This window comes from Schistocerca nitens, chromosome 8 (assembly GCF_023898315.1).
Source record: "Schistocerca nitens isolate TAMUIC-IGC-003100 chromosome 8, iqSchNite1.1, whole genome shotgun sequence".
Taxonomy (NCBI): Eukaryota; Metazoa; Arthropoda; class Insecta; order Orthoptera; family Acrididae; genus Schistocerca; species Schistocerca nitens.
The window spans coordinates 552,796,971-552,811,917 of NC_064621.1; the positions used below are offsets into that span (position 1 = coordinate 552,796,971).

General features: G+C 39.1%; 1 protein-coding gene across 4 annotated transcripts in view; it reads left to right on the forward strand.

Moving 5' to 3' along the window:
- Positions 1–14,947, forward strand: part of LOC126199268 (alpha-N-acetylgalactosaminidase-like) — a 66,245-nt gene that overhangs the window by 14,545 nt on the left and 36,753 nt on the right. For all 4 annotated transcript variants that reach the window (XM_049936077.1, XM_049936076.1, XM_049936074.1 and 1 more), the window contains exons 3-5: positions 9,968–10,142; positions 10,666–10,840; positions 14,649–14,743. In XM_049936077.1, coding sequence (XP_049792034.1) covers positions 9,968–10,142; positions 10,666–10,840; positions 14,649–14,743 — 445 coding nt within the window. The remainder of the gene's footprint in view (positions 1–9,967; positions 10,143–10,665; positions 10,841–14,648; positions 14,744–14,947) is intronic.

Below are 14,947 nucleotides of genomic sequence, written 5' to 3' on the forward strand. Positions count from 1 at the left end.
TGTTCAAAAACTTTAAAAGCTGTTGTTTGAAAATAATTTTTATTTTTTGAAAATTTTGTTATTGTTTGAAAATAATTCTTACTTTTTGCAGTTGTATTATTCAGTTGCTGTTTCTGGCTGTTTACACAATCCCTTTTTTACACTCATTGAATCTTTCTGTACTACAATACCGAACTGCACCTCAATAGTAGATAAGGATGTAATAGGTATGAGTAATCTGACTTTTCTTTTCATTATAAAAAAATGTCACACTGACATGTATGCACCATGTCAATGAAATTAAGTTGTGTAATCATATTATCAGTCCACATCCGTAGCTGTCTGCTCAGCGTGACAGACCCTCATACTGGGGACACGGGTTCAATTCCCTGTACTGCAAGGAATTTTTCCTTGGGAGGACTGGACCTGGCTGTACTTAGCATTGTGATGCCAAATGAGAAGCTACCAGATTGAGAGGTAGAGGCACCAAGGTCAGAACATCGACAACAGCCAGGAGTGCAGTTTGCTGGACTCATTACTGTTCCATTTAATCTATACATTAAGAGATTTTAAACAGTGATTTTCAGTTAATGATTTTCCATTAAAAATTATTTGAAGGACCTACAGGTTATTGTTAACTGTTTTAAACTGAATAATGCTGACTTTGCCTCAAAATGAAAATGAAAAGATTTCCAACAATATTTATGATAGAGGAGCAGCTTTTATTTGTAAGCAAATAAAACAAAACAAACTGATGTGTATTGACAAGTCCCACAAATTAAAAAAAAATATTTTTACTCTTGAGTTTTTAAAATTTTATAAATTAATTTGTCAGTATTTAAAAAGAAAAAGAAAAGTTATGCTGAAGAGAGATAAATCACAGCAGGCACAGGAGGACAAGTTACATTGTCCAGAGGAATAAAGAAGAGGTCAAAAAGTCCAGTATTAAATTATAAAGCACTGCTAGTAATATATTACAAATGTTAAAAGTTAAGAACTGAAGTTGATGTAAAAAAGAAAAAAACAAATATTAAAAGGTCCATGTTGGCCAGATTCAGAAATAAAAAAATGTGACGGCTGAACATGAAGAAAGTAAAGAGAAAAGAAATATTTAAGAACAAGGGCAAGAATATAAACTACAGATGTAAGTAACAGAAGAGAGATAACAATGTAAAAACGATATGGGGAGAAAAAAGAGAGAGGTAAAGGATTGATAAAATGAAATTGAGTGAATGCATAACAAAAGAGAGACAAGCAAGAAACAGAGAGGGAGGAGGAAATTAGACAGTGGCATTAGAAAGAGCAGAGAAAATAAACTGAAAGGAAATAAGCTAACATTTATAAACAGACAGAGAGGTACTTAGTGAAGAATGTAAATGTGAGAAAATGGAAAAGAAGAAAGATACAAACATGCATAGATAAATATAAATTAAGAGATGGTGAATATTAAAATATAATCTCTGTTGTATAGGTAATTCCCACCAACAGCATATGGAAGCACTGTTGGTAGTGGATCTGGGTGATTTGTATAGCAGCACAAATGACTTCCTATATCTGTGCTGTGAAAATCATCACTCAATTCCAAAATCAGTTACCTCCTATCCCTTCAAAGATGGATCATACAGCAAGTGAAACACTATGTTTGCTATTTTTTATGTTCAACTGGGTAAGGAATTAAAATGTAGTGAATACTTGTATTTGTATTTCTTTATTGGTCCTGTAAATCGTGTTTAGGTACATATTTTGCACAAAACGATGTAGGACAAGTCAGGTTGGTACAGTATATACAACATCATACACATTGTTATTTTGAAAGGATAAATAATTAAAAATTATTCAATACATGTTGAATAATGATGACAAATTTAATATAATAAAATAAAATTATAGACTTATTAAGAATATTTGAGCAATCACACTACACTTTTCTGGTACTCTAAAAACTCAGAAACAGAATAGAAGCAGTGGTCAAGCAAGTACTCTTTCACTTTCACTTAAAACTTTTGTAAATTTTGCATCTGTTTCAAATAGGATGGCATGTGATTATACAGCATTATGCCAGTATGATACACTCCTCTCTTACAAATGTTTGTACTTACTGTATTGACATGTAAGTAATGCTTCTGCCTAGTATCATGAGGGTGGTAATCACAGTTATATTTGAAGACATTTCCATCTTTTAAAATACTTCCTTTTCTGAAATTTAATATTTCATACATATATACGCAAGGAAGAGGCAGTATACTGAGATTTTTAAATATTGGTCTACAGGAGTCTCTGTACTTAGCATGGTTTATTATTCTAACAATCTTTTTCTGTAGCCTAAATATTTTGTTTGTACCTACGGAGTTCCCCCAAAAGATAATGCCGTACATCAGCAGTGACTGAATACTGCCATGGTACATTCTGAATTTCTGGCTATCACTTATTTTCAGAAGATGAACTATTTGTTACTGCTGGTAGGCACAAGTGAAATTACATATTACTCTAGTTTCCAGTATTAATTGTTACTTTGTAAGGGAGGAGAGCGAATAGGTTGGAAAGGAAGTGCAGGTCACCCACACCCCAGGGTAAATGGGACCCATTTGTTGTGAGGACCACAGGAGACAAAGATGAAGAAGGGGGGGGGGGGGGGGGAAATGTGGAGAAGGGGTTTTGTCAGAGAGAGTGAGTCTGTGTAGGAATTCAAAGATGCACACAAGGAAGGGAATATGAACAACAATATCAGAGAGGGATTCTGCCTAACGCAAGACACCATTTGTACTTTTGTTTTCACCCAGACATGTTTCTGCACTTTTTGTGGTATCTTCAGTGGGTTTATTTGTTTATTTTCTTGCTGCAAGAATGTCGTTACATGTTAACCTATAAAGAAACTTTTGGTACAAAATTATTTATTTTGTGAAATGAGCAATTATTGTGAAATATTTTACATTAGTTTGCATACAGTACAGAGTTGAGACATGTATCACTGAGATAGTCATTCCATGTTGTTCATTTATGATATGTCTAAAGATTCTAGTTTTGTAGTAAATTTGGAACTAAAATGGATGTATACATTTGTTTATGTGCCTCACATGGTGGTAACTTTAGATGTATTACACAACTTATAGCTTTACATTTTTATTGTGCATTTCTTCGTGAGAATCACTCTCTATTGGGCTATTTAGAACTGAAACATTCACAAGAGCATTCTGTACAACAATGCAAACTTCAGTTGATTACCTTTCATTTTTGCCTTAGTGAATGCTTGAAGGCACAAAAGTTAACTCAGTACAAAGTTGAAGTTCCCATGAAGGAGGTACATGAGGCTAAGTATTGACCAGAAAAGTGAGAGCAAATTCTAAGTCTGGAACTGAGGCTCACTGGACATCAAGTCCTTCTGAACTTACTGTCTCGTGCATTACCGAATCCATGCAGTTGAATTTCAGTGGCCTTATGTATGCATTCACAATGCTCCCTGCCAAAAGTGAAACCAGCATCCCCATCATGCCTGAGCCAGCTGTTTGTATTGGTGACTCCAGTGAGCTTTGCAGCTTTTGTAGAACAAATGGATCCCCTGTGCAGAGACATTTCACAGCTGGATCCCTTAGTATTGGGCTATGTTGACAGACATTACTGGCAGCTCTCACACTGTGTATCATCAGTCCCTTAACATTGTGCATGTTCTGGATTTGAGACACAGAGGTCACTTTCTTCCTTTGATACTTCTGGTTTGCACCTGCTCTGTTAACGATGCAGTATTGTTTACCAGCTACAGACCAGAGCACTGGTTGTGTCCACCTCATTCCAGTCTGCTATAAGTTACTAGTTGACTCAACTGCTCTCACTGCTGCCTTTTCTCTCAGGCACTGCATTGCCTGTGCATGCAATACAGAGATATGTAGACAGACAGAATATGGTGCTGTGGTCATCAATGCCTATATAAGACAACAAGTGTCTGGTACAGTTGTTGGATCAGTTACTAAGTTACTGCTGCTACAGTGGCAGGTTATCAAGATTTAAATGAGTTTGAACGTGATGTTATAGTCAGCACATGAGGGCTGGGACACAGCATCTCCAAGGTAGTGATGAAATGGGGATTTTCCTGCATGACCACTTTACAAGTGTACTGTGAATATCAGGAACCCAGTAAAACATGAGATCTCTTATATTGCTGCAGCTGGGAAAAGGTCCTGCAAGAACAGAACCTATGATAACCGAAGAAAATCATTCATCATGGCAGGAGTGCAACCCTTCCACAAATTGCTGCAGATTTCAGTGCTGGGTCATCAACATGTGTCAGCATGCAAACCATTCCATGAAGCATTATCAATATGGGCTTTTGGAGCCAAAGGCCCACTTGTGTATGCTTGATGACTGCACGACACAGAGCTTTACACATTGCCTGGGCCTGCCAACACCGACATTGTGCTGTTGATGACTGGAAACATGGTGCTTGGTTGGGCAAGTCTCATTACAAATTGTATCAAGTGGATGGATGTATACAGCTATGGAGACAACCTCATGAATCCATGGACCCTGCATGTCAGCAGGGAACTGTTCAAATTGGTGGATGCTCTGTAATGGTGTGGGGCATGTGGAGCTGAAGTGATATCTATATATGACTGACAGGTGACATGTACGTAAGCATCCTGTCTGATCACATGCACCCATTCATGTCCATTGTGCATTCCAACAGACTTGGGCAATTGCAGCAGGGCAATGCAACACCCCACATGCCCAGAATTGCTACAGACTGGCTGCAGAGACACTCTTCTGAGTTTAAACACTTCCGCTGGCCACCAGACTTCCAAGACATGGACATTATTGAGAATGTCTGGGATGCCTTGAAACGTGCTTTTCAGAAGAGATCTCCACCCCTCGTACTCTTACAGGTTTGTGGACAGCTGTGCAGGCTTCATGGCATCATTTCCCTTCAACACTACTTCAGACATTAGTCGAGTCCATGCCACATCATGTAGCACTTCTGCATATTTTCTGGAGCCCTACAAGATGTTAGGCAGGTGTACCAGTTTCTTTGGCTCTTCAGTGTATATGTCTTGCACAATTTTTTTCACAGATCCTTTAATTCGTGTATTTACTTCCTACTACACTTTTAACTAGCATTTGTTTTTAATATCATAGTGGTAGTGCAATTTGACAAATAAACACTCTGAACCAATGGTCACAGTACTGAGTGGAAAATGAAACCCTACCATCTTGAAGTAATGGTTGCACACAGATGAAATGTGACTATCTTGGACAGCAAGTTCAGAACTGTGTATAGCTTCCTCTAGCTGCATTGTAGTCCTGCAGTTGTGCAAAAAGTCTATCATGTAGTTGTCAGATGACCTGTTAGTCACTCTATTTCTACATCTTACCACAGTTGGTTACTGGATGTTGCCAGTATCACAAACAGGGTCAAAGGTCTTCTTGTTATCTCCCACATCCCGTGTATCCATAATGGGGGCACTGAATTTTCGACTGAAATGCCTGCAGGGCATTTGACATTTATCTTGGGAAGTGCACTAGATATCAAAATAACTATGTACAGTACACTGTCTTCAGTCTTCTGGAAGAGCAATATTACTTTTTTTAGACAAAAACATGAACATATTTTTGGAAGTCACCTTTTAGATCAATGAACTTTGTCTAATGTTTTATCTCAATGAATACATTCCATCAATGGGGTGTGATTCTATCCTGCGTTATCAGCTTCACTGAACTCAAAACTACCTCCCCTTTTTTTCCTTCTGAGGAGGTCTTTTACAACCATCACTATTATGTTGATAATTATGCAAAGCATACTGTAGTTGAAGGTACAAGTTGAATAAAAGCATGTTTGAGCTCCTATATACCTTGAAGTTCTTCTTCAATAATAACTAGTTTTTGGGTTTACAGCTCAGCTGTCTTTTCCTCCACATTTTTCACAAATTGTCATGTTCATTTCTGTGAGACTTATATTCATTGATGGCAGCAGAAAATAATTGCTTGGGCAACATAACATGTTCAATTCATAGCCTGGCTTAAGTCTACACTGCAACCATCTGAAGAGGACAATTAGGGGAAATTGTCAGAATATTTTTCAAATATATTGACAGCTTGGCTGCAAACCCAAAAACTCATAACCACTGAACTGCACTGAGAAAGCCTGGGAAACCACAATAATAAAATTATTGAAGTTGACAGGGGACTCTTCCACTATAGCCAATGTAATAATACGGAGCATTTGTGGGCCCATACTGTTTTATGGATTTATATTTATTTAGTATCCATGACACCAAATAATTGATACAAAATGTGTCTGATTTTACCCAGAATATATAATCAACAATAGTCACGGGACTTCACTTACCAATCTGCTGCAACTGTGCCCACAAATGAACAATGATACTGAAAACAGCAATCAGTAATGCACACATGAAAACAGCAATCAGTAATGCACACAACTTTAGTAAATATTAGATACATGTAGAAAGAATTGGAATATACGTGATTGATGAAACATATAGTGTGCATAGGAAGTGCATGAGATGGTTTTGACAACAATGATTACCAAAGTACAAAGGGCAACTAAAACAAATAGAAAGATATGTATATGCAATAAATTAGATACAAAAGCAGTAGTGTTATTTCTTAAGGAAGAACTTGAAACTTTTTGCACCGGACAGGGGCTTGTAGAGGAACTATGGATCAAGTTTAAAAGAATGCACTGGATAGATACATACCCAGTAGGACAGTTCATAATGGGAGGATAGATAAAGAGATGCTGAATTAAATGTGTTTGGCTGTCAAGAGAGCAACGCACAAAGCCATCATTGAGTTCCACAGCAGAATATTGTCAAATTATCTTTCACAATACCCAAAGACAGTCTGGTTGCATGTAAAGGCTGTGCCACCAAAGTTAGCATCCAGCCATTCACTGACGAGACAGGAACTGAGACTGAGGGCTACAAAGCAAATGCAGGAATGCTGAACTCCATTTTCAAATGTTGCTTTACAAACAAAAATCCAGGAGAGTTGCGCCAATTTAATCCTCATATGAATGAGAAGATGAGTGAAATAAGTGTTAGTGCTAGTGTTATTGAGAAACAGCTGAAGTCAGTAAAATTTAACAAACCTCCAGAGCCAGATGGTATCTCCATCAGATTCTATGCCAAATTTGTGGCTGAGTTAGCCCCTCTTTTAACTGTAGTCCATCACAGATCTCACAATCAAAAAATCCTGCCTAGTGCCTCGAAGAAAGCACATATCACACCCAGTAACAAAAAGGGCAGTAGGAGTGATCCACAAACTACCATCCAAAATCCTTGGCATCAATTTGTTGTAGAATCTTAGAACACATTCTGAAGTCAAACATAATGAGGTACCTCTGACATAATGACCACCTCCACACCAACCAGCCTGAATTCTGAGAACATTGATCAGGTGAAATCCAACTCACACTTTTCTCAAATGGCATACTGGAAGCTTTGGATCAAGGCAGTCAGGTAGATGCATTATTTCTTCATTTACAAAAGGCATTTGACTCAGTACCACATCCACACTTATTATCAAAAGTATGATCATTTCGGGTATCAAGCGTAATTTGTGAGTGAATTGATGATTTTTTTTTTTTTTTTTTTTTTTTTGAAGGGATGGAGCAGCAAGTTATCTTGCAAGGAAAATCATCGACAGATGTAGAAGTAACTTTGAGTGTGCCCTGCGCAAATGTGGTGGACAATATTGATAATAACTGACTTTTTGCAGATGATGCAGTTATCTACAATGAAGTATTGTCTGAAAGAAGGTGCATAAATATTCAGACTTCAAAGTTATACAAAGATTAGCTACTTGCTTTAAATGTTCAGAAATGTAATATTGTGCACTTCACAAAACAAAACAAAAAACATAGAATTCCTTGATTACAATATCAATGAGAAAGTTGAAATCAGTTAACTCGTACAAACAATTGTTCCTGCACTGCAAACGTGAATAGAATGGGAAGAACCCCTATCAACTGGTACTATGGAACGTATCCTCTGCCATGCACTTCATGGTGCTTCTCAGAGTATGGATGTAGCTGTAGGAAGTAAGTGTGTGACAGTCTATAGGCCACTACACATTATCATCATACATCAGATTACAGTATGATTATTACAATCACACACCCTGTTGCTGGAAATACTCATCCAGGTCTTAGGCCCAGAGCATCTGTCTCTGTCAATAAAGGCTCTGGTTAGGTTCTTGGTATACCAGTAACCTTACTAAAGCTGTTACTATTCATCTCATCCATAAACAGATCTTCTGTGCCAGTCTCCCTCTCTGACACCAGTAAACCTATTAACCAGCAACTGACCAGCACTCCTCTGATCACCCAGTCTCTCCCTGGCCTTGAAAAGCTCACCCACATCCTACACCAGGGCTTCAACTATCTCTTGTCACGCTCTGAGATGAGGAACGCCCTACCCACATCACACCAAAAGGAGCATTCCACCCACCCACCCACCCACCCACCCTCGAGAATATCCTTTTCCATCCCCATTCCAATTCTGCACCCCACAGGTAATTTCCATGTGCTCAACCCAGGTGCAAGACTGCCCCTTACACCCATCCACCACTCCTACCACAATTCAGGCACAACATTTCCTACCCAATAAAATGCAGGTTCATGTGTGAAAACAGCCATGTTATTTATCAGCTATGGTGCAATTACTGTACAGCATTCTATGTGGGCATGACAAATAACCAATTGTCTACTTGCATTAATGGCCACCACCAAACTGTGACAGACTGTAAACTTGATCATCCAGCTGCTGAAGATGCTGCATACAACACAAATGACATCAACAGCTGTCTCATTATGTGGGCCATTTGGGTACTCCCTTCCAGCATTATTTTGTGTGAACTATGCAGATGGAAATTGTCTCTCCAGCATATCCCATGTTCTAGCAATCCCCCTGAACCTCGCAGTTTGGTCTCTTCCCCTAAACAACCCAACCCAATCCCCCTGATCCATCTTCCAAGCTTCCACTAACCTGTTTTCCAGTGCCTCGCCTATCATTTTCCCTTTTCCCTTATCTTCTGTCCACACCACTCCTTCCCATCCAGATTGTGTACTGGCTTGTCCCTCTACTTCACTCCCCTCTCCTCCCATGCAGGCAGTCTCTCTCTCTCTCTCTCTCTCTCTCTCTCTCTCTCCCTCCCTCCCTCCCTCTCTCTCCCTCCCCCCCCCCTCTCCCCCCTTTCACTCTCCATCTTCCTCTCCTTCCCCCTCCCTCTCCCTCTCTGTATCTCTTATATGCCTTACCCTCTGAACTGCTTTTGTCTTGTTGTGCAGTCACTGAGTTGTCTGTCAAAAGACCTGCCCCACTCTGCTTTTGTTACTCATTCCTTGCCTCGTGCCTCCTTCCCTATCCCCTCCATTATCCCAGGCAACTGCTTTTAATAATCAGTAATTAATAATTAGTCCTGCCACAGCTTCAAGAGTGTTCATCTGAATGTCTGTGTGGTTGTTTCTGTGAATAGATGGGCTTTTGATAGAAGAAGAGCAAGAGCTTGAAACTGTTTGTTGTTATGTGTTTCTATGCTTCAAACTTCAGTCTGCTATAGGTGAGTGGTTGCCTTTTCCTTATTTTAGGTTTTGTTCCAACCAGGAATTTGCATTGTTGTTGAACTGTTAAGTAAATGTGTTAGTAGATAAAAAGTAAAGGATTTTACTCTGCTCAAAGATTCCAGAGCTGTGTGACAAATAGTCTACATTCTTTATACTAATCAACTATGAATAGACAACCATCTGTATTGTATAACCATAATTCATTGATGTATCTATCATGTATTAATTTCTTGAAGTTATTGCCATTTACCTAGTTATTTATTCAAAAAGACCCACTGCGAGTGAAATCTTCAAAGGCAATTAAAGGATTTGATATTTTATATATTTATCTGTTTTTTCTTATATACAAATAAGCTGAAAGGGTAATGCTCTTTTTATGTGGATATAAGTAGACTGGGTAAAATCATGTTTCAGTGAGCAGTTGTTCAAGAGAACAGCAGACCTGATGGTTTCTGAAGGATATGCTGATGTTGGTTATGAGTATGTCATTATTGATGACTGTTGGCTAGCATCATCACGAGATGCATATGGTCGCCTCCAGCCTGATCCAGATCGTTTTCCAAGTGGTATTAAAGCATTGGCTGATTATGTGAGTTGAATATCTTGATATCAAGTTACATATTCCCTTATACAGTAATTTTATGTCTCTATAAAAGGATATGACAAAAGGCAACAACTTGCCTGTAGCAAAATGCATGCATGGTTCATAGCAACAAATAACAGCACAGGGATACCTTTCAAGCTATCACTCTTTTTCTACTGAAATTACACACTCCTGTACAGACACCCAAATGCATCCTCCCACAGTGGCACAGATTTATAACCAATCAGTGTTGTTCCAGCTATGGGTAGACCCATTTGGATGTCTATGGGAGTATGATGGTGGTAGAAAAAGAGTGACAGCTTGAAATCTATTAATACATTTCTCCTAATACATGTTTCTGTGTGCCACACATAGAATTAATTAAGGCTACAGCCTTTCCCCACTTTTGTTTATTGTTTGCTATGGAATGTTTATTATTGTACCATTTTGTTTTCCATATCCCTTTTAATTTGCTTAAAGACTAAACAACCAACTGCGTATTAAATATCTATCATATGTATTTTTAAAGGTCCACTCAAAGGGTCTAAAATTTGGAATATATGAAGACTATGGGACAAATACCTGTGCTGGATATCCTGGTATTCTGGGGCACCTGGAAACAGATGCTCAGACATTTGCTGACTGGGAAGTAGACTATGTGAAACTAGATGGTTGTTATGCAGACACAAAAGATATGAATGAAGGTAAAGGAACTTTATGCACTCCCTTCATTTTTAATCTGTTAAAAATAGCTTCGTATTTTTTGTGTACAATACTATTGTTATTATTTTATAATTTATGAAATTTTGTACTTAGAAGATGAGAAACAAGAACTATAAACAATGTTGTTCAAATATGTAACGTTCTATATAGTAAATCTACCAGATTGATACCTATGGAGTTATGAAAAGCTCAGTTGCTGTTTTGACGAGCAGCTTCACCTCCTCCCATGGAGATATCTTGGGCACCATCTCTTTAAGTCACTCCACTACTCCCATCCTCTCACATACAAAGATAAGGACACCTTTGTTCAGATCAACCCTCCTGAATTTGGATGTTAGACTCTTGTGTGTGTGTGTGTGTGTGTGTGTGTGTGTGTGTGTGTGTGTGTGTGTGTGTGTGTGTGTGTGTGTGTGTCCCCTCCACCCCCCACCCTCCCCCTGCCCCAGCAGCCCCACAATCTTCGCAAAGAGTGCCACCTGACACCTGAATGAGTTCCACCTGCTGGGAGGTGATGCTGAGCAATGGATGTCCCTGTTGGCTGCTATCCCAAAAACAGAGACTGCAGCACTGTAGGTCTGAAGTGGGAACGTGTTGTATCTCCGCTTACAGTCACTCATGTGCAGTGAACCGGCTTTATCACCGCTCTCACGCACTATGCTCAAGGGAGAGGCTTTGTGGCAATAAACGACTAAAGCGGTTTCGGGACAGGACACATTTATTTTTCCTACCGTTACAATAAATGACAAATAACATTCTTCGCTAATGTCCGTCTATACAGGTGCGTTGCACTGGCGGCACGGCTCGATCACCGATCCCGGAGGGTGTACACTCCAGTGACGAGCCGTGGCGTGACCGCACGGACCGAGCGAGACAAAAGGCCGCGTCACTCAATGTTCTGCTCCTGGCGCGACCGGAGGCGCCGTAAAGTCCGCGAAGGAGTGAAAGTCACTTTAACAGTACGGTGCACACTGTGGGACGGCGACTGCATTTACGACCGCGCGTATGCTTCTGTCCCCGTGCAGTTCGGTGTGCGATGCACCGTTGCCGAAATTCTGCGTAACGGTACAGCTGCCCTTACTTGTGTCGGCAGTGCAGTAGTTCAGCCCTTCGTGCGTTGGATGGTGCTGCCGCCACAGGTCTGTTTCCCTGTTTCCTGCCTTGACTTTTTCTGGATCCTTCTATTGTGAGAAGGTGTACTGGACTCCTGCCTTGTTATCTGTCCTAGAGTCAGAAGTAGTCTGGTTGCCCCCTTCACTCTAGAACAGACTTTTTCTAAGGTCTTCAGTTCAAGACCTCTAACTTCCCTCCATTTATGTTTAGGAAGCCATTCTTTATCTTCCTTTTTTTTTTTTTTTTTTTTGTACTTTGAGGAATTTCATCCTCTGAATCTCAGACAAGGATTTGATCTTGACCTGGTCCAGCCTCTCAGTAACAGTTTCCACTTCTTGGACTTGTCTCATCAAGTCCCTGAGTTTCTATTTTATTTTCCATGTTCTCCATTTTGATCCCACAAGAATTAGGGCCCATTGGGTTGACGCTGCAGAACCCCACATGGTGCGAAGCTAATTACTCAGGGAGGATGTTCGGTATCACTTAGGCTCCATTAATGACACATTTTCCATTGTGCCATGCATGACTTGGCACAGATTGAATCATGTCTTGGGTTGGGTATCTGGCGAATTGAGGAAGGAGTATAGAAGTGGATAGGAGAAAGATGAGGCATTTTGGGACACCTTTCCTCTGGTTCATCCACTGAGGTCTGTCCAGTATGGGAGACCCTGCTAGTAGCTGTGCTACCACTGGCATAGGACTCAGCTTGTTTCAAACATGCAAACCTTTCTGACCTCACATGCAGCACCCCTACAAGGCAGTGTCCGCTGAAGAGGCTAAATATCTTGGTAAGATACAAGGCTCAGAAATAAGATTCCTGAGACTCATAAAATTCTGCCTGAGACTGGATAGATTTACAAATGATGATGATCAGAAAGAATTGAATATTTTTAAAATACAAAATAGAATCAGTAAAAATAAAAACAGGTAGCTTTGACACCTGACTAGAATGCAAGAAAAAGAATACCAGCATTAACTGGAATGATCAGATAGGCTCAGACTAAGGGAAAGTAGGTGGCAGACATAGGTTGATTGGCAGGATACTGGGAAAGTGCAGGCAGTCTACAAAGGAGATTGCTCATTGAACACTTGAGCATCCCTTTTCAAGAGTGACAAATATAACCAGATATGATTAAGAGGGGATATCGTACATACATACTGAGGACAGCACGAATCATCACAGGTTTGTTTGACTAATGGGAAAATAAAGCAAATGTTGCCAACAACTTCCTCTGTGACTGAAATAGATGAATCACTTACTCCTTGAAAGGAGGAGGAGGAGGAGAGGAAGAAAAAGAAGAAGATGATGATGGTGGTGGTGGTGGTGGTGGTGGTGACAATGGAGAAGAAGAAGAAGAGTTACAATTGAAAATATTAATACCTTACAATAAAGTACCAGAAAAATAAAAAAAATATACTAGAAATAATGGAATACTGCTATGATAGTGGCACACTTACACACTCAATAAGCAATAATAAACCTGAAGGAAAAATTCAGAATATGATGACTTATGCATGAGGAAGATTATTGTTATTCAGATTCAAGGTTAATGTGAAAATTTCAGCTAAAGAATGGTGGTCAGTCTAGCATTATGGAGAACTTATCATGTGACCCAGTCATTCATCCAATGTTCTACAAGTTAATAAATAATTACATATAGGCAATTTTGTATTGGGAAAATGAAAGAAAAAAGAGAAGAAGGTGTAGTAGGGATCATAATACATTAAATGTTGACCTGGAATAGAGAGAGCAACTCCTTACATTACAGAAGTATGATAAAAACTAAGTCAACAATCCAAATATGGCAGAAAAAATTGCTACTTAGAAGAACAGAGCAAACAAACTGTTCCATAATGAGTCTTTCACCCTGTACTGGAGTGGTCACTACTGTGAAACTTTCTGGCAGATTAAAGTGCTGGAGCAGAATCCAAATACAGACCCACACCTTTTAAGGACAATGCTCTCACCAACAGAGTTTCTATCCATGCATAACTCACAGCCTGCCCTTTCATCTTCAGTTCTGGAAGTAACTCTCTCCTAGGTTCTGAACACTTCAGAAGTTCTCCTACACATCTTGATGACCAGCACCCCTCTAAAAAAGTATATAGCAGAGAAGTTGCTCAGCCACATTCTGGGGTTTGTTTTCATAATTAATATTTCACTCTACAGAGGAGAGCGCTCTATGATCTTCTGAGAAATTAAAACTTTAAGCTTGATGGGGACATGAATATGGATCCTAGCCTTTCACAGACAGTTTTCTTATTGATACAGACATGACTTATCCACCCATCTTCATTGTTGTAGTTCTGTCAAAGGTAAGGTTTTTGCTTTAGGTACTGGTTCAACATACAGTTTTAATGTGTCAGAAGGTTTCCAAGAAACTTTTTCTTAAAACATCCAAGCTTAGTAAATGTAATTATGAAGTGAGCTGTGAAAATAAAATTGTATGGAAAAATGAAGACAGAAATAATTGCAAGAATTATTGATAGCTTTTGTTTCGATAAGATGGAGAATTTGGTATATGATAAGCAGAAGTAGAAGGCTGCACAAGAAAAGAAAAACAAACTGAAGACAAAGAAACTGTATTTAATAAATAGCAAAATAATGATCAAAGTCTGCAGTTTTATTGTATCATTTTTGTTCATTGCAAGCTAATAGAATTTTAACATCTCAAACAGGGTATCCAGAATTTGGCATGTACTTGAATGCAACTGGTCGACCTATGGTGTATTCTTGCAGTTGGCCTGTATATCAAGAGCAAGATGGCCTTCCGGTAAGCTATGTTTTTAATGTTAACACCTGTTTTCTTCAATTGAGTTGATATTTTGGATGATTAAAACAAATTATTTGCATAAGCAGTTAGATAATTTAGTCAATCAAATAAACTACAAACGAAACCAAACAATAGCCTTTGAGGTGAAAGGATAGTAAAAGCAGCTAAACAGACAGAAAAAAAATTATTTTATATTTTCCTATG